The sequence below is a fragment of the Biomphalaria glabrata genome, chromosome 15, assembly GCF_947242115.1.
Source record: "Biomphalaria glabrata chromosome 15, xgBioGlab47.1, whole genome shotgun sequence".
In the NCBI taxonomy this organism is placed as follows: Eukaryota; Metazoa; Mollusca; class Gastropoda; family Planorbidae; genus Biomphalaria; species Biomphalaria glabrata.
The window spans coordinates 30,456,732-30,483,452 of NC_074725.1; the positions used below are offsets into that span (position 1 = coordinate 30,456,732).

At 37.7% G+C, this 26,721-nt stretch overlaps 1 protein-coding gene across 1 annotated transcript in view; it reads right to left on the reverse strand.

Moving 5' to 3' along the window:
* LOC106073324 (uncharacterized) overlaps positions 1-18,553 on the reverse strand; it is a 74,964-nt gene extending 56,411 nt beyond the window's left edge. The window contains exon 1 of the mRNA XM_056012844.1: positions 18,336-18,553. Coding sequence (XP_055868819.1) covers positions 18,336-18,413 — 78 coding nt within the window. The 5' untranslated portion in view covers positions 18,414-18,553. The remainder of the gene's footprint in view (positions 1-18,335) is intronic.
* Positions 18,554-26,721: the final 8,168 nt, after the last annotated feature.

The window sequence follows — 26,721 nt, forward strand, 5'->3', positions numbered from 1 at the left end:
AATAGACCGCCAGCAGACAACGGCTTTGTCTGCACAAAATTAGGGAAAATATGCAGGTCGCAACTGGGTTAGCGTAGTTATGTGAAACACTGCAATCAGTCAAATTCTTCGGAATCGAAGGCAATACCAATATATCGTTATACAAAAAATAAATATTCTGTCAAATAATTTGCTGTAATTACACACAAAATGTAATAGAATTGTCATGACTTTCTTTCAAATCCTAAGAATAGTCCCCCTTTAAATTTTGGAATATTAGGGCCTACTGTTTTCAGGTTTAATTGTAAATTTAGTTTCATTTTTAGTATAAACATTATTATTGCTGAATTCACTACAAAATGAAATTAACCTTGTGCCTCCTGTAGTCTGACAATATTAGAAATTTTAAGCTTTAAATTAGCCAATGCAAGGCGAAGGTCTCCTCTAGTGGCTACATCCAGTCTATTTCTTTGCTTATTTACTTTGCTTATTAGTTTGTTAGCACCAAATCTAGGTATACCGTGTATGTTCAAAGAAAAGCTAAACAAAATAATCCAAAAGCTATTTTTTTTCTTGCAAACTCCATTTGAACACCGGTAACAGATGGTTAATAATTGTCATTTATATTTAATTTTAAAAAATTTATTTACATCCTAGAAGCGAATCGTCATTTCTTCATAGAGCATTGTTAGGTGAATTGCATAGATATCGGTGTCCTTAGGCAGTAATTCTTTTTTTTAACAGACAAGTATGTGAGATTGTACAACTCTTTAAAATAGATGTAATATCTCGATAAAAGAAATAATGATATAATCAATGACAGCACATTTCATTCCTTGCAGTCGAAGGTTGGTTTCATTCATTGGCGTTAGATGCCTACCATGGAGAACCATTTTTTAGCCTGCTTTAACTCTTTCTCTTCTAACAGACTATACCAACGTTGATTCCACCAGAACGTGTTAAATAATAACGAAGAGAAAGAGTTAAGTCACCTCCAACCGTTGAACAAAACGAGCAATAGCAAACCCCTTTCGAAATATTTAGCGAACTTCAGTTTACAACAAGAGTCTAACATCTTTTTCATTATTTGTTTCATAAAACTGTTGAAAGATGAGATTATTTTCGGCATGGGTTTCTATTTTATTTACAATTTTTTATAATTAGATACAAATAGGAATGAAATTGCGGGCTAAACTTTTCTTAAGATGATTAAGTGTATCATAAATCAAAAGGTGAATAGTCAGTAGATCTGTTCTCTATTCTATATTACCTATGAAGTCATTGTAGCGTCCAACCACTGATGGTTCCCTATATGTTGTCATAAGCAACATAACTAGACAATTTTGAAATAAAATTCATCACTAACAGAAAAAAAATATTTTTGTGTAACATATGTTTAAAAAAAAATTATTTTAGTTTTAATCAATTTTCAAACAATATCATAACACAAAAAAAAAGCTATGCATTTTTCTAAGAAGCCACTAAAACATCTCCTGTTTTGCCGTTTTGTTTTTGTTGGTTTTTTTTGGGGGGTTGTTTTTAATATTGTTTTAATTTTAGATTTTTACAATTGTTCATGAATATTCTTTAATTATGTTTGCATATTGCTATGTTCGTGAAGCCGACTTGGTTTCATAACCTCATCTGAAAATGCAGTCATTCAAAGTAGAACATTGGAATACTTTTATCTAGTGACAATTCACTAAAACTCTTAACAATATGACATTACATACCATTGGAGTTGTCGTGACAACACTTTGTCAATGTTTTTTGTTTTAAAAAAAAAAGGTAAAATTATCTTATCTTCTTATCTTATATAATACAGACGTTACTTCAAAAAAAGAAGATGATTACGTCCTACGCGTTATGCATTTAGTCAAGCATATTAACCCATGACTTAAATTCTGCCAAGTCACTGGTTTCCTGGCTAGCTCAGGCAACCCATTCCATGCTCTATCTTATATAATACAGACATTACTTCAAAAAATAAGATGATTACGTCCTATGCGTCATGCATTTAGCCATGCATATTAACCAATGACTTAAATTCAGCCAAGTCACTGGTTTTCCTGGCTAGCTCAGGCAACCCATTCAATGCTCTATCTTATATAATACAGACGTTACTTCAAAAAATAAGATGATTACGTCCTACGCGTTATGCATCTAGTCATGCATATTAACCAATGACTTAAATTCTGCCAAGTCACTGGTTTTCCTGGCTGGCTCAGGCAACCCATTCCATGCTCTATCTTATATAATACAGACGTTACTTCAAAAAATAAGATGATTACGTCCTACGCGTTATGCATCTAGTCATGCATATTAACCAATGACTTAAATTCTGCCAAGTCACTGGTTTTCCTGGCTGGCTCAGGCAACCCATTCCATGCTCTATCTTATATAATACAGACGTTACTTCAAAAAATAAGATGATTACGTCCTACGCGTTATGCATCTAGTCATGCATATTAACCAATGACTTAAATTCTGCCAAGTCACTGGTTTTCCTGGCTATCTCAGGCAACCCATTCCATGCTCTAATAGCACTGGGAAGAAGGCGTACTACCTAGTTTGTTTCTCAAATCATAAACGTTTATGCGCGCAAGATCTAAGGACTATAGGAACCTTCCAATTACAGCAATGGAGTAGGAATTTAAAAATAGAAAATGGGATTTCCCGAACTCCATTTCTAACGCTGTTTCTGTTCTTAAATTAGAAGCAAGCTAACTCTAACTTGTCTGCATGTAGTTTGACAGCTTTAATGTTGAAGAACTTTTTTTTTTGTTTGTTTTGTTTCAGTGCACCTTAAGTTTCTTCTTTTCCCCTTTATGTCCAGCGCCCCCTTACCACCCCCCCCCATTGTGCCCAGCACCCCCTACCGCCCATTTGGCCCTAAGGGGGCGATAGCGCCCCCCGTTGAAGACCACCGATCTATAGTTTTGCAATACAAGAGGCTTCTGAGAAGGGCTGAAAGAGAAACTAACATTCTCTATTTTAAAAGGTTAAATAACATTATTTATATACGTGTGTGCTTGTAACAGTCTTGATTTTTAAACTTTTTTGCTGTTACACTTTATTTTTATCTATTTATCATGGGCGTAGCCAGGGAGAGGGTGTTGGAATTTTGTGACTGATTTTTAGCGGGCCCCGATAGGGGAAAAGACGCTATTAGTTTTGTGCGGAATGTCTGTCCGTCCGTCCGTTCAGTTTATATCTCATAAACTCTAAAAGATATTGAAAATCCGACATCATATTTTAGAACATTCAAAGTTCTGATGCAACGGCTACTTTTTTCTTTTCTGTAAGCGAAAAAGTCTGATTTTTTAAATCACTTTTGTAAGCAGTTTTTTTTCATAAAATACACCATTTTTACAACTATTAACTATTAGATATTCATTATAAGGCATTAGTTAGACCATGTTCACATGTAACCTCACCTTCACTTTCACCTATCCCTTGGTCTGCTGGACCGCTGGGGCACCACACAAGATCTGTCAACCTTCTTTCTCCATTCTTCTCTGTACTTTTTCTTTGATAGAATTTCATTCCGATATTCTTTCTGAAAATATTGCAACCTGCCTTTTTACCTGCCTGGGTGGACCACTTCGGGTGGGCCGATTTTGAGTTTGTGTTTCAACACAAACTCTCTTTGTAACCTTGTTTTCCTTTGTTTATTTTAGGTGAGACTTCAATGTTAAACCGTCACGTGCCCCAGCTCAGCCAAGGAGCTTTGAGTTTAAGTTCCCCCTCCCTCTAGGGGGTTTTGATGTTAAGACCCTCCTCTTCTATACAACAAAAAATAATGCAAACGACAGTCGTCAAATTCCATCAGCGTAACCAAGGTGAGTTTCGATATTTTGAATTGAGTTTTTTCACTTGGTCCGGCAAGGTTACCCATATGCATTTTATATTATATTTTCTTTGTATACAAAGAGGTAGATAACAGTGTAAAAGAGGAACATCGCAAAAGAGGTTTATTGCGTCATCAAAACTTGATGTTCATTAGCAGACGGTGTGTAAAATTCTTCTTTTTAAACTCTTGAATCAGTAATCTCTTACATTCGGACATTTCTGAACACGATAGTCTTTTCAAGAACGCGACAGTCCTTTCAAAAGCGCGATAGTCCTTTCAAAATCGATGTTGGATCTAGACCTAGATTTAGTATCTAGCCAAATTTACTTTTAATTATTTTTTACTTTGAAAAATTATAACGGTCAAATTATAGTTTCCCGTGTAGCCAACGAGCTAGTAATTCTTTTACCGACGATATACATCAACTGTCTAATTTCTAGGAAAATCGTTAGAGAAGTTTTCGAGAATCTCGTCCGCCCATATTCCACGAAGGAGTGAACTGAATAGAGGTATTGTAAAAACGGCAAAAAAATATTTAGACTATAAAAAAAAAAGTTCTTAAATAGAGACTTTTAAAGTCATGACGTTTAGAAACTATTTTTAGATCTCATCTCCTTTAGTCTAAGAATGAGTGCGTGATGAGAAGAAGGGTACCAGAGCTTTGGTGCAAAAGCCACTAGAGACATGGCCGCTATTAAAGAGACCACCAATCTGGGACAGTCATCCATGATCGAGGCTAGTGTAACAAGTCTGTACTCTCGAAGCCAGATTCTCATTCCTATGACGTCATCTCAATTATTTATCTAAATAGCAAGACCAGTAGACACATATATATTTTGGGATTTTAACGCTTTAAATTAAGCAGTTATCTGATCTATGCTGACACTTTGATTTTTTAAAGATGGGGTTTATATTCTTTAGCTAACGAAATGCGGAAGAGGAAACAAAGAAAACAAAGCGATTTTAAGAAATGTGTTGACGTTATAATGGAAAATGCCTTTCTTCTTATTGCTTTTTCTCTTTTTATTTTAAAATCAATACTTCCTTATACTGTATACCCTATAAATCAAGCTTACCATGTATCAAGCTTACCATGTATCAAGCTTACCATGTATCAAGCTTACCATGTATCAAGATTACCATTTATCAAGCTTACCATCTATCAAGCTTACTTACCATCTATCAAGCTTACTTACCATCTATCAAGCTTACTTACCATCTATCAAGCTTACTTACCATTTATCAAGCTTTCTTACCATTTATCAAGCTTACCATTTATCAAGCTTACCATTAATCAAGCTTACTTACCATCTATCAAGCTTACTTACCATCTATCAAGCTTACTTACCATTTATCAAGCTTTCTTACCATTTATCAACCTTACCATTTATCAAGCTTACCATTTATCAAGCTTACCATTAATCAAGCTTACCAATAATCAAGCTTACTTACCATTTTTAAAGCTTACTTACCATTCATCAAGCTTACCATTTATGGATTCACTATGAAAATCCCCAATAGGGAAAGAAAGTTTATCGCAATTCTTGTATCACATTTTAAAAAAAATTGTTTAGCACATTTTTTATACCAAAGCCTGATCATTGCTCTCTTTTCTGGACACGTGAAAAAAAAAGGGGGGGGGGATTAACTGGAAGATTAAGTCGGAATTCGAACTCAAACCTTCTAGCTAGCTCCAACACTCATTCTATAAGTCATTTGACTTCGAGACCTCAGTCAAACAGAAGTCACAACTAAAAGACTAGAATCTAGGATGTCAGGATGGAAAGGGGGGGGGGCAATCTACCCGGTGGGTAGCGAGAACGAGGCTCGATGATCAAAAGAAATTAATTGGAAGCAGAAGACCGAAGCCATAAAATGTGTGTGTGTGTGCGTTTGGGTGTGTGTGGGTGTGTGTGTGTGTGTGGGGGGGGTTAGGTTTGAGGCAGGGCGCCGGGTAAATATTGTCTCCACAGCTCCCTGTGTGTGATAATGGCCTACTCGGGACACTTTACAAAGTGAATTTGGGGGGGGGGGGACTACTGGGAGAAAGAGAGAGGGGGTGGGCTGATGAGGTGGAATACTAAATATAGATGTGAGGGAAGTAGAAGAGAGGTAGAATGAAATAACACTTTCCATCCATCCATCTATTCATCTCTATCGCCATCTCTCTATCCGTATCTAATTTTTATCTATCTATCTATCTATCTATCTATCTATCTATCTATCTATCTGTCTGTCTGTCTGTCTGTCTGTCTGTCTGTCTGTCTGTCTGTCTGTCTGTCTGTCCGTCCGTCCGTCCGTCCTTCTATCTATCTATCTATCTATCTATCTATCTATCTATCTATCTATCTATCTATCTATCTATCTATCTAACTATCTATCTATCTATCTATAATATTATCTATAATATAGATGTGAGGGAGGTAGAAGAGAGGTAGAATGAAATAACACTTTCCATCCATCCATCTATTCATCTCTATCGCCATCTCTCTATCCGTATCTAATTTTTATCTATCTATCTATCTATCTATCTATCTATCTATCTATCTATCTATCTATCTATCTATCTATCTATCTGTCTGTCTGTCTGTCTGTCTGTCTGTCTGTCTGTCTGTCCGTCCGTCCGTCCGTCTGTCTGTCTGTCTGTCTGTCCGTCCGTCCGTCCGTCTGTCTGTCTGTCTGTCTGTCTGTCCGTCCGTCCGTCCGTCCGTCCTTCTATCTATCTATCTATCTATCTATCTATCTATCTATCTATCTATAATTTTTTTTAAACCAAGAGTCACCAAGGTCATGTGCTAGAAAAGTGTCTTTTATAAGGAAACTTATTAACTGCCTAACAACGTAACAGCGGACTCGAACTCTGGACTTAAACACAATGCAATGACGATAAAACTTTTTTTGCACCGGGGTCATAAACTTAGATTTCCATTTTTTCTTTGTTTTTAAATTTCAGTTTTTTTTTTTGTTTATATTGTGAAAGGTGACTGAGTAGTTACGCGCTTGGCTTCCGAACCTTGGGGTCCTGGGTTCGAATCTCTGTGAAAACTGGGATTTTGGATTTCAGGATTTCTAGGGCACCCCTGAGTCCAACCGACTCCAATGGGCACCTGACTTGAGTTGGGGAAAGTAAAGTCGTTGTGCTGGCCACATGACACCCTGCTCTTTTAACCTTTGGCCAAAGAAACAGATGACCTTAACATCATCTGCCCTATAGATTGCAACGTCTGAAAGGTTAACTTTATTTTTTTTTTATTATTTTTTTTTTACTTCTGGGGTCATAGACATTTCTGACACGCCTTTCATTGACCAAGATTCATTACTTACTATGGGCAGCAGCTATGATTGGCCTGAATGGACGGCATCACGGGCTGAATATGGCCCGCGGGAAGTACTTAAAGCATCACTGACATAAAAACAAAGTGATAGGCGAACGCGATCCCACGTGACCTTTGCACTTTACGTTTTCCTTGAACAACTTGAAGTGATCGCCCCAGACACTCTGTAAAAGCCTTACCGATTGGCTGCAAGCTCTAGCATCGAACTAGCACTTAAAAGCCTTTTCTATTGGCTACAACCTAGATCTAAGTGTGGAGGTTCAACAGAATAATTGAAGAGTAGATTGTTGGTTGTCTGAGTTATCGTCACGTGTTATATGCCCTGATGGATTCAGTGGGAGGGGGGGGGGGAGAGGGAGAGGTTAGCAAAGGCGACCGACTTAAATCGCATTTTCAAACTTAAAATGCTAGGAATCCAATAGGGTTTTTTTAAAAAAGAAGAAGAAGAGGCAGACAGTTAAAGCGATGGGAGGACAACATCAAAGAATGGACGGGCCTGTCATGGAACGAGATTCGATCCAATGCAAAAGACGCAGAGAAATGGAGAAAGATGGTCAACAGATCATGTTTAGCGCACCAACGGTCAACAGACAGAAGTGAGACCTGGACACTGACAAAGACATCTGAAAATTTACTTAACACTTGGGAAAGAAAAATTCTTGGGAAAATCTATGGTGCCATACAGGATGAAACAGGGTGGAGGACACGCACTAACCATGAGTTATATCAATTATATGAAGACCCACCAATAGTGAACGAAATAAAAAAGAACAGACTACGTTGGGCAGGTCACCTTGAAAGAATGTCAGACAACAGAGGGGCGAAAATCGTATACAGGCAAAAACCAAAAGGCAGGCGACCCAAAGGCAGACCCCGAATGCGATGGATAGATGACGTGGAAGCAGATCTGAAGCAGCTTGGGGTTAGGGCGTGGAGACGAAAGGCCCAGGAGAGATCTGAATGGAAGGATGTGTTAAAGCAGGCCAGAGCCCTCCATGGGCTGTAGCGCCACTGGGATGGATGGATGGATGGTCAACAGACTTATAAATAGATTGTCACAGGGCCCGCCCGCCCGCCCCCCCCCCCCCCCAATTTTATTCTACCTTGTACATTCCTGTAAATAAATATCCATTAACTCTTTCTCTCCTAACTGACGATACCAGCGTTGATTCCAGCAGAATGTGGTAAATAATTACGGAGAGAAAGAGTTAATTCTCTACAGTTTTGAAACTTTCTCCATTGCTTGTCTCGTTGCGTGCCCGCTCCCGATCTATCTCTGGTGGCCCGGTGTGTGGCAACTCAAAAATAATCCTCCCCTAGACACTTAAACAAAAGCCACTCACGCACGTCATACACCAGGACCGTCACATAGATACAGAGAAAGGATCTAAATAATTTGAGATAGGGACCCCTTGCAATCAACATTCTGCAATTTATCCTTTAGTTTCTTTTTCAAATGTTGAAAATGTCCCTAGAACAATTTTCGGGGGACCCCCAAGCAAGCTGGAGCTTTAAGCCATAGCCTAGTGTTGTCTATAGGTAAAGCCAGCACAGGGGTCCACTGAAAATCAAGTATGTAGTTTCCTCCGATAAATCCAGTACAGGGGTCCACTGAAGGTCAAGTATGTAGTTTCCTCCGATAAATCCAGTACAGGGGTCCACTGAAGGTCAAGTATGTAGTTTCCTCCGATAAATCCAGTACAGGGGTCCACTGAAGGTCAAGTATGTAGTTTCCTCCGATAAATCCAGTACAGGGGTCCGCTGAAGGTCAAGTATGTAGTTTCCTCCGATAAATCCAGTACAGGGGTCCACTGAAGGTCAAGTATGTAGATTCCTCCGATAAATCCAGTACAGGGGTCCACTGAAGGTCAAGTATGTAGTTTCCTCCGATAAATCCAGTACAGGGGTCCACTGAAGGTCAAGTATGTAGTTTCCTCCGATAAATCCAGTACAGGGGTCCACTGAAGGTCAAGTATGTAGTTTCCTCCGATAAATCCAGTACAGGGGTCCACTGAAGGTCAAGTATGTAGATTCCTCCGATAAATCCAGCACAGGGGTCCACTGAAGGTCAAGTATGTAGTTTCCTCCGATATATCCAGTACAGGGGTCCACTGAAGGTCAAGTATGTAGTTTCCTCCGATAAATCCAGTACAGGGGTCCACTGAAGGTCAAGTATGTAGTTTCCTCCGATAAATCCAGTACAGGGGTCCACTGAAGGTCAAGTATGTAGTTTCCTCCGATAAATCCAGTACAGGGGTCCACTGAAGGTCAAGTATGTAGTTTCCTCCGATAAATCCAGTACAGGGGTCCACTGAAGGTCAAGTATGTAGTTTCCTCCGATAAATCCAGTACAGGGGTCCACTGAAGGTCAAGTATGTAGATTCCTCCGATAAATCCAGTACAGAGGTCCACTATAGGTCAAGTATGTAGAGTCCTCCGATCTCAGGGTTACCAAACTGTGATACTATATAAAAACTGAAAATCGTTGAAGGTTAAAGGTGATTTTAATTCGATTTCTTATCGTTAGATAAAAAAACATATAACAGGAGCATTCGCTTCTAAAAATAAAAATTATATAGAAAAATAAAAGTTATGAATAAACTCAAAAAGAAAATCAGGGTTTTTAAAATAGTTTAAACCATGCGATTATTTTGGGGTTTAATGTAGCGTGTGCCATGCAAGATCATAAAAGTGACTGTAGTTATAGTAATAATAATAAAATAATAAAATAATTATAAAATAATAATAGAAAGCTGATTTCAAAGATTAAGAATGATTACAGTGTCTCATTGGATAACTATGCAGACTCAGCTGCAAACTACATATTTTGCCACATCTGATGAAGACAAAGCCTTTGCTCGCCTGGGGTCTATTTAAGTTTTCTTTATGCCGTTTGCGCATGTCTTCCGTAAGCAAATGCTGGATTTAACAATAGAAAACAACAGATCTCCAGGCACAGGTTTTCGAATATTTTTTTTTGTTTTTGTTTGTTTTCAATTTGACATAGAGAAGCAGTGATGTTGCAATGAAATAATAGTATAACTCCACACGTTAATAAATATAGGCTATTGGACCAGCCGACCGTATGCATCTCAGAGGCGTAGCTAGGGTGGGGGAGGGAGGTGAGAATTTCAAAATCACCCCCGGACCCCACTTGAGAAGCGCCCCCATATGAAGGTTTAAATTAAATAAAAATTAAATTAAATATTAAGTAAAATGCAGAGGTTCCCAAAGAGGTCAAGGTTATTCCCCCCCCCCCGGGGCCCCCAAACGATGGCAAATTCCTATCTACGACACTGATGCATCTCTTGTTATTATTTAAAGTCTTGCGTGTATACATTTTTTTTTATCTAGTCGTGCATATTAGATACTTAAACTCATTAAAAGTCATTTGTTTTCCAGGCTGATTCAAGCAACCTGTTCCATGCTGTACTTGCGCTTGGGGAAAAAAAAGTTATTCGAATATGTCCTAGAACAGAAAGTAGATCTAGCCTGTTATAATCTACCGACCTATTTTGTCTATTTAATTTATTTTAAAGCGAGCTTGTATATATCTATATACAAGAATTAAAGAACAAAATATAATCAAGGCAAGGAAATAAAAAAAAAAAGTCTGAGTTGCGCCACGCTCCGGTTCGCATGCTGGCACGCTTTGCATGACCGCGTATTATCTGCGTGCCGGAAGAGGGGACTCGCAGACGTCTTCCAACTTCCGGTCAGCGAGAAGAGCAGAAGACATGGCGGGTAATCCCCATATCATGAAACAAAAATATTGCATGAGTTGAATATACAGAATTGATTAAAAAAAAACAAACAAACAAGGTTACAAAGCAGTTTGTGTGGAAACACAAACTCAAAGTCGGACCCCATAGATAAATAGGAAAGTTTCAATATCAGAAACTGTGAACTACAAAACTATCAACAACTATAATGTTATCTCAGCCAATACAAAATAAAGAGACGTTTACATATCAAACATCTTATTGATACAATTCACATAATATAAACAATTAGCACAGACTACAATGACTTGTTTTCTTTAAATCTTAATCCTGCTATGTTTTAGACTAGTAATCATCATCATCGTTATAATAATAATAATAATAATAACAATCATCTGGTTATATCCGCTGAAGGGATAGTGATAAGTGACCTCAAAGACACATTCATGGCCCTAAACATTCATAAGAAGATTCTCGTATCCTGTCTGAAGGCAGCACTGCTGCCGACCTGTTACAACACCACAGCATTTCTCAATGGGCACTGTTAAGGCGACTACAAGGACAACAGACTCAAAAGTAAAGTAGCAATTATACATAAAACACTGAACCATAATCTTCAAATACAAAAACAAAATTTAATAAAATACTCAGAAAGACACATATGCTAGGACAAATTTGTACAAATACTCCTTCTTCCCTAGTGCTATTAGAGCATGGAATGGGTTGCCTGAGCTAGCCAGGAAAACCAGTGACTTGGCAGAATTTAAGTCATTGGTTAATATGACTGAATGCATGACGCGTAGGACGTAATCATCTTCTTTTTTGAAGTAACGTCTGTATTATATAAGATAAGATTGTACAATGAATTCCGTTTCCAAAAAAAAAAAAAGAAGCTCAACCCTGGCAGTGCTAGAGAATGAACTATTAGTTCATTTCTAAAATAATAACCATTTTAAAATATAGGAACCAAACTATAAAGTACAAGCGATTATGGAAGTTGTTTAAAATAACAATATACCCTGTTGTTATATCAACTGAGGGGATAATGACAACTGACCTCATTGACACTTTCCCTAAACATCCCTAAGAAGATCCTCGTTACCTGTCTTAGGGTGGTATGGCTGGTTGATATGGCTGGAGACCTACCACATCACCAGACAATTTCTCAGTGTACACTGTTAAGTGGACTACAATGAATTTTGTTTGTCTTTAACGGAGATCAATCCTGGCAGTGCAACAGAATGAATATTAGTTCATCTCTAATACAGTAATAATAATAATAATAATAAACCAGAATGCCAAGATAAACCATAAGAAATTAAAAGAGAAAAGAGGACTTTCTTGGTAAATATAAGCAAAGAGTTAATAAAATCCTCAACACCAAACTGTCTGGCAGTAATCTCATCACTACAATAAACAGCTGGGCCGTCCCAGTGCTCCTTTCCGCGTTCGGTGGGATCAAATGGACTGACACCGACCTACAAGACATTGACAGACTCACTAGAAAATTACTAACCAAATTTCGATGCCTACACAACAAGTCCTCCACCATAAGGTTATAACTGCCCAGGAAGGATGGGGGTCGTGGGTTGCAGAACATCTTCAAATTGTGTAAGATGCAAGTTTTAAAAATACGATCAAAACTGTTCGCCCCCAGCAAACAATTAGTTTCCTTTCTACGCAAATATGACTCTGAAGCAACCCCTCTGAACTTACACAATGCAATACTCGTTCATTTCTAACATAATAATAATAATAATAATATCAGTTTTAATATTCTGTTTTATTCTAATTGATAGTCGGCTACCAACTAATACTTTTAAAGTTTTGGTGTCAATATTTTTTGGCGAAAAAAAAATCCATTTGGGTGACTCGATAGACTAATTTTTGATGACTGGTGACTTCTGCTTCTCAGCCTCGATCTGATCTGATACTTCATGCCCCCCTGCCACCATTCTTCTATGGCTTACTCTCGTAACCAACCTCTAGCACTGTCCTAGCGTCTTAAACGCAAACCTTCCATTTCTCACGTCTGCTTGAGCTCGCCGGCTTCCGGTGTCAAGTCAAGATGGAAGGGCATGATAACTTTACATCAGACTAAAAAAAAAAAAATGTTCAATATTTTTTTCGTATTATTCTTAAGTACAAATATTGATATTTTAATGTGTTCTTTATTTACAGTATTGATATTCTTATGTGTTTTAAAGAACTTTGTATTTTGCTGTTGTTGTTCATGTGATATTAGGCCTACTAGATGACTGATGACTGTTAACCTGAGTTAGCCAGACGGTAGAGTTTATGAATACGTTATTCCAGTTTCTGTGCATAGATACAAGGAGTAAGATCTACACTGTGGGAATTTTAAAAGTAAAACTTCTCATTAATATTCAATAGAGAAGTTTAGAATTTCAGATTTAATGATAACACTGTCTATAGTTTTTTTTGTTGTTTTTGGTTGCTATGAAATTAAGATGGATAAACAACATTATTGTAATATTTCATTAATCTTCTTCATTCTTATTTTCTATCTGTCTGCCTCTGTGTCTTTCTCTCTCTGTCTCTCTCTCTCTCTATTTCTCTCTCTGTCTCTCTCTGTCTCTCTCTCTGTCTCTTTCTCTGTCTCTGTCTCTCTGTCTCTCTATCTTTGTCTCTCCCTTTGTTTCCTGTGCGTTTACATTTAATACTTTTATGTATTTGCACTTTTTCAAATCTCTCTCTCTTATTCTCTCTATCTTCAATTCTCTCTCTCTCTTTCTGGCTCTTTTAATCTCTATATCTTAACTTAATTTCTTTCTTAATCTTCTTTATCTCTCTTAATTTCTCTTTCTTAATCTCTCTCGTAATCTCTGTTTATCAATTAATCAATCACTATCTCTTGATGTTTATCTCTCTATTTTTAAATCTTTTCATCTGACTTTCTCTCTCTCTCTCTCTTCTCTCTCTCTCTCTCTCTCTCTCTCTCATAATCTCTTTAAATCTCCCTGTCTTTTTCCTTATCTTTCTTTCGTTCTCTGTTTCTCTCTAAATCAGTTACTCTCAAAGGTTTTTCATGTCTGTTTCTCTTTGACTTTCTTACATCTTCCCCCCCCCTCACTAGACGATTGACAGCAGACAATTGACAGCAGACGATGGACAGCGACAGCAGACGATGGACAATAGACGATTGACAGCAGACGATTACAGCAGACGATGGACAGTAGACGATTGACACCAGACGATGGACAGCGACAGCAGACGATGGACAGCGACAGCAGACGATTGACAGCAGACGATGGACAGCGACAGCAGACGATTGACAGCAGACAATTGACAGCAGACGATGGACAACGACAGCAGACGATGGACAGTAGACGATTGACAGCAGACAATTGACAGCAGACAATTGACAGCAGATGATTGACAGCAGATAACTGACAGTAGAGGAACACCAGTAGATGATTTACAGCACACGATCGACAGAAGAAGATGGACAATAGACGACTGACAGCGGACAATTGACAGCAGACGCCTGACAGCAGAATATTTAGGCAGGCTTTTTTTTTTTTTCGGGTATTCATACAGTCAGTAAGTGTTTAACAATATAGTAATAAAACAATGAAACAAAATCTATAGAAAAAAAAAAACTTTTAAAAAACAAAGCTTATCTAATGAAAAAAACAAAACTCTAAGTACTGTCATTTATCTGAAAATTACAGAGTTTATCTCCCTTTCTGCTATATTTAAAAAAAAAAATTAATTAGTACTAAATGATTAACTAAATAATTAGTTTTTAAATTGATTCATGTATTGTTTTCGACTATGAATAATTATGCAAAATTTCCACTTGATCCGAGAATGGGAAGTGGGAGAAAAAAGTGTCACAGGGTAATAAGAGGACTAAATCCATATATATATATCCACATCTCTCATTAAGTAGAATTCATTCCCATTATTTCGAAATGAAACGAAATAATTAATCAACAACACGTAAATTAATTGTTAATTTTTTTTATTTTTTTTTTTATGGATTCATGTCTTGTCTGGTTCAATGAAAAATTGTATAAAGTTTCAACTTGATCCGAGAATAGGAAATGGTAGGAAAGACATGTTCAAACTTTTTACCAGACAGACAGACGGTGTGAGTTGACATAAGCTTTATAAAAATGTTAGCCTAGGTCACCGTGACCTTCACTGCCGCTGTTAACTGGGTTAGTTAAGAATGCCTGGAGTCTGTTCACCCCCCTTCTCCTTCTTCATGTTTAACAGACGTTAAATGAACGGGTGTAAAGTTTACTCCCCGCCATTTCTTCCAAGCACTGTGTCGTCTTTGAAGTCTGTTGAAGTCTGTTACTCCAGCTTGTTAGAAGGTACGGCCTACGTGGGTATCGTCTGGCCAGTTACCAAATGGTCCATGGGGCTGTGATGTACAGCTCATTTGGTTTGTGTGCCCTGGGTTAGGTAAGCGGACCGTGTAGCTTTCTCAATGCTCTATGATCCTATCACTTATCTGGACCAGTTGGGAAGCAGGAGGGGGGGGGGGAAGTGGGGGCAAAGAAAGAGATATCTGGGAGGATTTTACCGACATTGGTTGTTGTGATTGTTGTGAACTTGTAGCCTATGACTTTGACATGTATACATTACATATGCGATACTTCAAGAACACCAGGGATGCGTTAGGAATAAGAAATATTTAATAGAGCAATAAGAATAAATTATAACTGTAGCCAACAAAAGCGGATCTCCTAAATATACATTAACTATCAGAACTGCCTTATAATGGCTCCTACTATGCTATCACAAAATCCGGTCCTCTGTCAACAATAACAAACTCAAGGGGCCGTCACCCCGCTTTACCTAGTCAACCAATGCAATAATAATAAATACAATAAATAAACATAGAAATCCTCGCATCTTACAACCAAGGTTCTATAAAGTGTTGTCAACCATGTTCTATACAAACACAATCACCACATTGGTTTTTAAAAGCATTTTTAAAAAAAGGCTCATTTGGAACTCGAGGCTAACTTCTCCGCGGGCCGACATACTAACCACTCTGCTATTGGATACCTATGACTAGCGAAGATTGTACGGCTATCTAGAAATATATAGATATAATTCTCTCATGGCCCAACCATGCGGGACACGATTTTTAAAAAAAAGTAATGGAAAGATAACTCTTTTATTTATTTATTTCTGTCGGACTAGTGTTACCCACGTAACTTTCGCGGTGACAAAGATCAAGGCTCAGAATTTAAAAAAAAACGGGCGGGTGGCGTACGCTACGCCGAGAGTCGGTTCGTTTTGTTTATTTCAATTTAGAGCGGCGATCAGATCGAATAATAGTGCACCATAGGCTATGTCAGTGATGCCCAAAATACGGCCCGCGGGCCAGAGCCGGCCCGTGACGTGGTTTGATCAGGCCCGTCGTCGGTACAAACTGTAGAAAATCCCCCCCCCCTTTTTTTTTCAGGGCCCTGACTTTTTCTCTGATGGATTGGTACCATGATATTTAAAAATGTGTAAGTTTAAGAAATGGAAGAACCGAAAAAACTAAAAGTAGACTCCGAATTTAGAATCTATCAAGAAAAGTGACCTTTACTTTTTTTTTGTGGAACATGATAATAAACCAACATATTTGTTTTGTAAAGTGTGGCTGCTATAAAGTAATGCAACAATTAAACGTTTTTTTAGTTTAAGCTGCGAATTAAAGATGATTAAACTACGCCTGAAGGATCGATGCGAATATTTAACAACAAGAGACAAGAAAATGAGTTGTTTGCTAGCTATCTACCATGTTGGTCACATTGTAAGTAGAAAAATGAAGCCAGTTTCCGACGCTTAAAAAAATGAATTTCTTAAATTCCGTTCATAAATTTAATTACTAGATCCACAAGTTTCTAATCAAATTGTTTCAGGTCAATTTCGTTTGTTTTGTACATTTGTGGTCATGTGGCCCGCGACACGAGTGTCGGAAATTAAAATGGCCGCAGGTCGAATTTGGCTACGTAGCACTGGGCTATGTAATAAAAGGTGCCTATTTGACTGTATGAGTTTAAGTTAAAGTTTTAGGATTTAGATTTTAGCATAATTGTTAAGGAAATAAAAAAAAAAATAAAAAAAAGAGTAAGGTAACCAATATATCCGATGTTCCGGTCTAACAGTCTGTTGGCAGACAATATATTTTTTTTGTGACAATATTATGCAAGAATTCAATTAATTATACACTTTTATAAACTTGAGTTTCTAAGTAAAAAGGCGAATGAATAATTTGTCTCGTGTCATGAAAATCTCGCAAACAAAATCTATCTCATTACAGCGACTGACGTTAACAAAGTAAAACGCCTTACATACGCATTAATATTCCTTGAATTTGCTTACGTTATGCTAGTACACATATTAATAAATGTAGATCTGTGGATGGTAACTTGAGTGGGATGCTAGTACACAAATTTAAAAATGTAGATATATGGATGGTAACTTGAGTGGGACAAGCAGACTTTATAGAATAAAATGTTTGTAATTTTATTCCTGTATATATATATTATTAATAGGCTAATACAACTCTGATGTCTGATCTTGGTAAAAAAAAAAAAGGTTTCTATAATTTGAATAGCGCTATGGGATTCTCGTGAACAATCTTTTAAAACAACAAGTTCATTCGAATGTAAGATTAGTTAAGTAATACTTTTCTTGAGGCAGACATAGGGTTACCAGGCACAAACAGACCCAAAAGAGGACAAACAGGAGGACAAAGCTTTACAAAGAAGGACAACAACAAAAAAAAAGACAAACTAGACTTTAATAATAATAATAATAATAATAATAATAATCTTTATTGTCCGTATGGAAATTTGTCTTACAATGTGTGCATTACACCAAACAAAAAAAAAACACTATTCTATAAGAAACCAACGTGTACATTTTAAAACAAGCAACATAAATTAAAAAAAAATACTTTAAAAAAAAACAACAACAAAGCTTATATTAAGTGTATCAATTAGCCTGGATTTGTCAGGTAATTAAATTTGTAAAAGCCTCAGACGACAATCCTTCCCTTGTTTGAGATACCAAAGTAAATTATTAGCAATAGTTAATTAACTAATTGGTTAATTATTTTATAAATGAATTTTTGTGTTGTCAGGTAAAAGAAATAATTGGGCGAAATTTCAGCTTGATCCGAGATTGGGTGTGGGAGAAATCAAGTGTACAAACTTGCTAATGTTTTAATTATAATTTTAATTAATAATGTGTTAACTACAGCCAGATATTTGTATTACTATCTTTACCAATGTTTTAACTACAGCCAGATTTACAATAGTTACAGTTACTAAATGTTTTTAACTACAGCTAGATATTTTTATGACTATTTATAACTTCAGCCAAATGTCTATTATAGCTCTCTTTTCGATAGCTACATTTCCTTATGATTCTACCATACAATCTAAAAATAGTTATTTGTAAACTTACCGTTTCCTGTGACATTGAAGATTCCTCAACCAAGATCACAGCCAGCCAAACAAGAGCGACAATTCTCAATGACGTCATTGTGCTAATTTCTGTCGTAATGTAGTCAAGTATCTGAGTATTTCAGCTGTTCCTTTTATTCCAGTATTGATTCAGTCTTTTTGTTTTATATTAATTCCTTTATTTGTTTCGTATTTCTTCAGTTTTTTTTGGTGCTCTTACAATTTTTAAGTTACTCTGCAGACGTGGCAGAAGTTTGGTAGAATCTTTTTTTTATTTAAAGTCTGTGAACAAAAGAAAACAAGCACAATAAAATTAAAAAAAAAAAAAAACTTAAAAAAAAAACACAAAATAACAACAAAGCCTATATTAAGTGTATCAATTAGTTTGGATCAGCCATGTAATTAAATATGTAATAGATCTAGACCAACAAAAAATAAATCTGTGTGATTAGAAATATATTTTACCAGCTGTTTTTGTTTGGCGAAATTTCCTACTTTGACTTTCTTAATACGCAATGATCCTTATCACTTGTCTGGACCAGTTGGAAAGGAGTGGGGGGTGGGGGGGGGGGGGGAGAAAGAAGGGGGTATCTGGGTGATCGCTTTTTAAAATGTTTTTTAAAAGGAAACGACATGAATTCGAACTTGTGGGCTAAGGCCTCTCAGGCTTCTTAAGCCAACGCGGTAACAACTCTGCTAGCGAATAGTCTATGAACATGGAAGATTGTATAGTTATCTATTGTTTCTTTTTCCTGTTTGTTTTTACTAAGCCTCAGACATCAATGTAGAAAGGGAATTAATTCAACTTACATCACCACTTCAAGCAAGTACTATTTCTTTCCCTTGTTTGAAATACCCAAAACAAAATAATTCATTACCAATAGTTATTTAACTAACTGGTTAATTTTTTCTAATTGATTCTTGTGTTGTGAGATAAAAAGAGATGATTGTTCAAAATTTCAGCTTGATCCGAGATTGGGTGTCGGAGAAATAACGTGTACAAACTTTTTTATCAGACAGACAGAGTTAGTTGATATAAGATTTGTAAAAAGGTTTGTTATATATTACTTGTTTTTATACTCATTGGACATATGTATTTTGGTAGGCACCTAGTTTATATTATTATTAGTTAGAGACGCACCATAGAAGACGTATATTGAACAGGACTAGTGACGCTTAAGATATTTTGGGCTAGAGACTGGAAAATCAGTTAGCAATAGGATTCTCTTGAATAAAGACGTGTTTAATTTGACAGAGACTCTGACTGTGGCCTTTTACTGGATTAAACGTATTATTCATTGTTCATCCGTGTTGACCACATCTTTTCACTAGTTAAAATAGATGTGTTATCTTTGTGCTGTTGTTTAACTACATTGAATACACCCGAACAAGAAACCCAAACGCTTGCTGAGTAATTGATTGAAATCTAACAAACATCTACAGTTGACTTCAGTACAGGATAAACATCCATCACAATTTGTTACAAAAAAAAACAACAACAACGAATGAACAGTAGCAAATACCATTTCAACTTTGAAATCAAGCTACTAAGCAAGCAAAAGAAAAAAAAATTAAAAAAAAAACAAAAGCTTATCTACGAAAGAATAGCTAATTGCTCTTTTTCTTATCTTCTTATCTTATATAATACAGACGTTACTTCAAAAAAGAAGATGATTACGTCCTACGCGTCATGCATTTAGTCATGCATATTAACCAATGACTTAAATTCTGCCAAGTCACTGGTTTTCCTGGCTAGCTCAGGCAACCCATTCCATGCTCTAATAGCACTAGGGAAGAAGGGAGTATTTCTGCTTTATAAAACTAAATTAATTAATTACTATTAAATGATTTTTTGTATTGATTCGTTTATCATCAACAACTGTGAATAAGTAATTTGAAATTTCAACTTGATCCTAGAAATGGGAAGTGTGAGAATAAACATGACCAAACTCAATAAAGAAAATAAATCCATATATATAACCCTATTCGCGACGCAAAAGGGTTAACTGTGTGTGACCAGCTGACATAGGTGACACAGGCCAGTAATACAGTTTACGTAAACATAGAGTTGAAGCTAGGTGCTGAAACAAATGTGATACATACATATATTAAACATAAATGAATAACAGCACCAGGGACCAAGTTTTTAAGAGAGAAAGTAGTGAATTAAGATGCTACGAAAATAAGGGCATGCGCTGACCGAGGCTCGAACCTGTGACTCTGGATTCGACACCACCGCCTAGCGATAACGCACAAAGCGAAATTACAAAAAAAAACATTCTTCTGATCCAGAGTCATTTCGCCCGTATGCAAATTACCACCCCAGTGGTCAAAGGTCACAAGCCCCAGATAGCCCCTCTACCCTCGCAGCATCCGTTCACTAACAACTTCGATAGAGCCGACACAGACAGCCGTTAGGCATGTATTAGACAAACGCTGGCTCTATCTAATTGTTTATCTCTCACAAAGACAAGTGGACAACATAAACACATTACATATAGAAGCTTCAGTGGGTACGAGCAATAATGCTGTATCAACGTAAACATTGCGTTGAAGCTAGGTGCTAAAACAATGGATACACACATATATTAAACATAAATGAATAACAGCACCAGGGACCAGGTTTTTACGAGAGAAAGTAGTGAATTAAGATGCTACGAAAATAAGGGCATGCGCCGACCGAGGTCACGTGAATAGCACCCGTGCGCAAACCACAGACACATTGTGTAGGAAAAGGGCAGTTCAAGACCGGAGAGCGTTGAGACCGGGACTGTTAGTCAGCCATGAAGTCGGTCCTGGTGCAGTCCTCCAGTGAAACGTACGAGTCCAGGAAGAGACGGTAGAGTTTATGAGTTTAGTACGTGATATACAGTCTAACGTTGTAGTAGTTGATTGTGTTGCCAATTGTGTCGTATTGGCTGTTTTATTTGACCCTTATTAAAGTACCAGATTATTTGGAGCCTTGTTGTCATGTTCTTGATGTGTTGATGTGTTGTGTGTTTAGCAGTGTTTACAGAAGGCCTGATTAGGGAGAGAATCGTAACAATATATATATCACATCTCTCATTATTACTCATTAAGAAGTATTTGCTCCCCTTATTTCGAGATCAAACAAAATAACTAATTTCCAATAATTATTGAGTTTTTTGGTTAATTCTTTTGATTGGCTCATATTTTGTCAGGTACAAGGAATAATTGCGCAAAGTTTCACTTTGACATGAAATTGGGAAGTGGAAGTAGAACATGTTTACAATTTTTACCAGACAGACAGAATATTCTGATATAAGCTTTGTAACTAAGCCCTAAATCTGAACGCATAATACATTAGTATTTTAGCTCCATACCTGACGAAACGACGGACGGACCAACAGCACACACACAAAAAAAAAGACTTTTCCCTACGGCCAACGGAGACCACTAGCAAATTTTAACACAGCAAAATAAAATTGACTTGTTTTCTATGTGGACAAAACATTACCAGGGAGGTGCCTGGCTTGCACAGACATTGCACAGTGATAACATTTGCCCTATTTAAACACAATCTTTTAAACAGTTATAGTTAACGGCCTTTTACGTTAGCGCCACTAGCGCCACCTATTTCATCAGAAATATACAGTGTTTGTGAATGTCAGAATCTGAAATCAATGTGCGACTCCGCGCTGTTTAATTAATTAATGGCGTTAATAATGTATTATCTAGCACAGTTGTATGGAAGAGCATTGGGTCTATGAAAAGTATTAAGATTGTATTGAAGTGATGCTCAAACTGGGGTCCGAGGATCATACCCTGCCCGTAACGTGGTGCTATAATACCACCCCTTCAAACATCTGCCCACAGGGCATAATGAAGATGGAGAGTTTCAAATTCCATTGAACTCGCTGACATTTTTTTCCTCACATCGATGCGACCCGTGACATATTGTGTCGTAAATTTATATGACCCCCAATGCCGAAACAGATTGAGCACCGCTGGTGTAATGAAGCGATGTGTATCAATATTGCAGTGAAGTCGCGTTTCAAATGTCAAAAGCTAGAGGTAGACTTGCGGGCGCATCTGGCCTTTTGTTTGCGCCACTACAATGTGATAGAAAAGATACCGATAAACTATATAATAATTTTATTAGCTCTTGTTTTTACAATACATCTAATCAAGTCACTCCTTCGTGGAGGGTGGGTCATCGCTGATATCAAATTTGGCTCTAATGGTTTTCCTAGAAATTTGACAGTTGATGTTGATCGCTGAGAAAAGAATTACTAGCTCGTTGGCCGCATGGGGAAAACTCTAGCTTGACCGTTATCCTTTTTCAAAGTAAAAAAAAATAAATGTAAACTCCTGGCTTTCACGTGTGGTTCAGATACTGAGCTTGGCGGAACCGTTACCACCGACAGGAGAAGAGGTAAAGGCAAGCAACTGGCGCCTAAACCAGAAAGCTTCGGGTCGGAGGAGCCCGTTAGCCATGACTGGCTACCCATCTATGAGGAGGGAAAACTCTGAATCCAAACCTCCGCTGCCTTGCGGCTATACCCAAACACGGTAAAGGCTTTAGGAGACAACCCTGAGGAAAAATCAGGAGCCGGGAACCCTAAGGCAGATTGTGGCATACTATGCTACAGCATGTCAGAGCCTGCGGCGCTACTGATCCCAAACTGTATAGGAGAGTGGGGAACTTCTATGTGGGCGACATCGTTTCGACCATAAACAATGCCCAGGCTCTCATCTCGCTTATTGTTCGAGATGAACCATAAACGTTCCACAACCGAAGGAGGCCAACAAAATGTGAGACGGGTCTCGCTCAACAAATTGCTTAACCCCGTTATACTATTGCAAGGCGGTTGAGACCTTTGACCAAAGGGAAGGATTTCCCCAAGAGGCCAGGAATGTAAGATTAGCACTACAAAAAGTGTATGATGTAATATGTGTATTTATTGATCTTTAAATCATCTGCCCTATAGACCACAAGGTCTGAAAAGGGAACTTTACTTTTTTTTTTATATATATTAATGTGTTATGATAGTAGCATTTGCTAATTGCATTTACATTCAAGTTTTCAAAGAGCTTATATATTAAAAAGGGCCCACAGTAATATTGTTGAGCCTGGACCCAACCATGAGAGGCTGAGTGGTAAAGCGCTTGGCTTCCGAACCGGGGTCCTGGGTTCGAATACTGGTGAGGACTGGTGAGGACTGGGATTTTTAAAATTTCGGGATCCTTGGGCACCTCTGATGGGTACCTAATATCCACCCAGCTCTAATGGGGAAAAGTAAAGGCAGTTGTTCGTTGTGCTGGCCACATGACACCCTCGTTAACCGTAGGCCACAGAAACAGATGACCTAACATCCTCTGCCCTAAAAGGTCTGAAACGGGAACTTTACTTTACTGGACCCAACCATTCTTTGCTACGAAGATGATCCACAGTGGCTCCCAACCTTTAGGTCCTTGGGCCATATATATTTTCGACACAGGTGTCTAGGGCCGCATCAAATCGTCCATTACAAAGTGTTGTTTTTTTGTGTGTGCCATTTGTTTACTGTTATGGAGTGTATGTGTTTCTATGGTGACGGTAGGGAAGAGGTTAGCTATGCAGCGTGGACGATGACTATGAATGCTAAGTAGTATTGTCGTCAGAGGTCTTAGGTAGACCAGACGACTCCAGAATGCCAGACTGAAAAGACGTGTTTTTTTGTCGTGAGTTCGATTTTATTCAAAATAAGTCTACCACATTTATTTCATTTTATGTCAGGTTCAATTTGTCTATATATACACATATTTATTTTCAAAATACGATAGTGCTTAGGCTATAGCATGCTCGGAGTGCTATGGTCCAATAAAAGTTATATTTAGTTTTATTCACGAAGAAGTTATGTCATGTTTTCACATGTTAAACTTTAATACGCCTACGTCGGTTTAGTTGTCTACCAGCGGATTTGTGCTGCAAGTCAATGAACGTCTACAACAGGCAGGAGTTTTAAGGTCCAGACAACACCATTTCAAGGCCGGATGTGGCCCACTGGTCGCAGTTTTGGGGATCAGTGATACTTTAATACGCCTACATCGGTTTAGTTGTCTACCAGCAGTTTTGTGCTGCAAGTCAATGAACGTCTACAACAGGCAGGAGTTTTAAGGTCCAGACAGCACCATTTCAAGGCCGGATGTGGCCCACTGGTCGCAGTTTCGGGCACCACAGATCTCAGAATGTGTGTTTCAGTGTAGGGAGGAGATAGACCAACATGATGCTGCTTCAGGCCTATTTGATCATTCGGGCACCACAGATCTCAGAATGTGTGTTTCAGTGTAGGGAGGAGATAGACCAACATGATGCTGCTTCAGGCCTATTTGATCTTAACTCTATAGCAACCTTTAAATGGCTGAATACATCCATATCTATATATACAAAACGCGCATGTATTTAACTCTTAAAGGTCAACGCCACGTCCGCTCTCGCCCCCGCCCCCTTATCGTCGTTCTTTCGCACCCGCAAGATGCCATCGGCACAAGAAGCTTGTCGCAATTTCTAGATGACTTATCATTCTGATCTTTCCGACAGTGCGACATAACCGTTGCTCACCTTGCAATCAATGCTGGCGATTGCTTCCCTTTGAGTGTTTTATCGCTATCACGTCAGAATGCTGTTTGCAACGCCTTTTTCGACGATTGATCAAAAAGTCTATAGATGTTGATATTTTGAGGCCCTGCTACCCTTCCTATTTTTCCACTTTTCAGTAGTAATTAGAAAAATATGCTAACTGCTATTTGTTGCTTATTTGCACACCTTGTGACTATCATTGCCAGTTCGTAAAACATGTTTTATTTTTGGTTTTGTGTTTTTGCATGTTTCTAATGAGGGATTTCATTAGGGCAAACATGGGGCAGACACTAATGAGTCTAAATCCGGATCACAAATGAATATTGTTTCATTTCTCTAAACTTCATTTTTATTTGATGATTTTAATTTATTATTATTATTTTTTTTTGTAAAAAAAAATAAAAATTAAGTTCACTTTTAAAACTCTATTCACAGAAGAACTACTCACAGTTACGGATGCCAGTTAATGCGATGATTTTTTATAGGTAGGTGAGTTTATGTTTGTGTGTGTTTGTGGAGGTTTGTGTGAGAGTTCGTCTGCTGTTTGTTGGTCCGGCCAATCTTTTTGTTTTGTGTTTGTCAAGTGTGAATTTCCAATTTGAGATTGTTTGTTTAAAATTGTGTGTAAACAGGCCAGTATTTGAAGAAGATATTGATCACATGACTGACACTGACAAAGATTAGAGGTGATGGGTTAAAGTGTTAGAGGTAGAGATACACAAAATAGAGAAAGAAAAAGAGAAACGGTGATAAAGAGTTAGAGAGAGTGAGAAAGGGGGAGAGTGTGTGAGAGAAAGAGAGATAGGGAGAGAGAAAGGGATAAACAGAAAAGAAAAGAGAGAGAGAGAAAGAGAGAGATATAAGAAAAGAGAGGGAGGGAGAGAGAGAAAGAGAGAGATATAGGGAAAGAGAGGGAGTGAAAAAGAGAGAGAGAGAGAGCTATAGGGAAAGAGAGGGAGAGGGAGAGAGAGAGAGAAAGAGAGTGATATAGGGAAAGAGAGGGAGTGAAAGAGAGAGAGAGAGAGAGAGAGATAGGGAAAGAGAGGGAGGGAGAGAGAATAGAGTAAAGTGTGAGAGACAGAAAAGGAGAGAGAGTCAGAAAGAGTTAGAGGGATAGCGAAAGAGAGTGGGAATTAGAGAGAGGTAAGGCGTGTCAAAGAGAGAGAGTCAGAAAGAGAGTGGGAGATAGAGAGAGTGGATGAAAGATAGAGAGAGAGAGAGAACGAGAAAGATAGAGACAGAGAGAGAGAGGGGAAAGAAATATTAAAAGCTAGAAAGAAATGAGAAATCTAGAGAGTGAAAAAAAGAGAAAAAAAAACTAAAATTAAGAGAGAGGAATTTAAAAAAAAAAAAAGGAATAAATACAGATAGACAATTACTTCTCCAAAGTTATTTGACTTGTAATGTTTTGGACGTTCCTTCAGACGTAAAGATTATTACGTCCTAGCGTAAGTCCCATACTGGACGTCAGAGAATGGCGGCAGACAAAGGATTGAACCCCAGGACCATCACAACTACAGTTCGGAGCGCGTACCACTCTACCAGTCAGCCGTCTTTATAGGAAGTTTAAAAAGTGATATAAAGAAAGAGAGAAAGAGAGAAAGAGAGAGAGAGAGAGAGTGAGAAAGAAAGAAAGATAAAGAGAGAGAAAAGGAAAGAAAGAAAAACGGAGAGAGAGAGAAAAAAAGATAGAGAATGAAAGAAAGAGAGAGAGAAAGAAAGAAAGAGATAAAGAAAGAAAAAAAGAGAGAAAGAAAGAGAGAAAGAAAGAAAGAAAGAAAGAGAGAAAGAAAGAAAGAGAGAA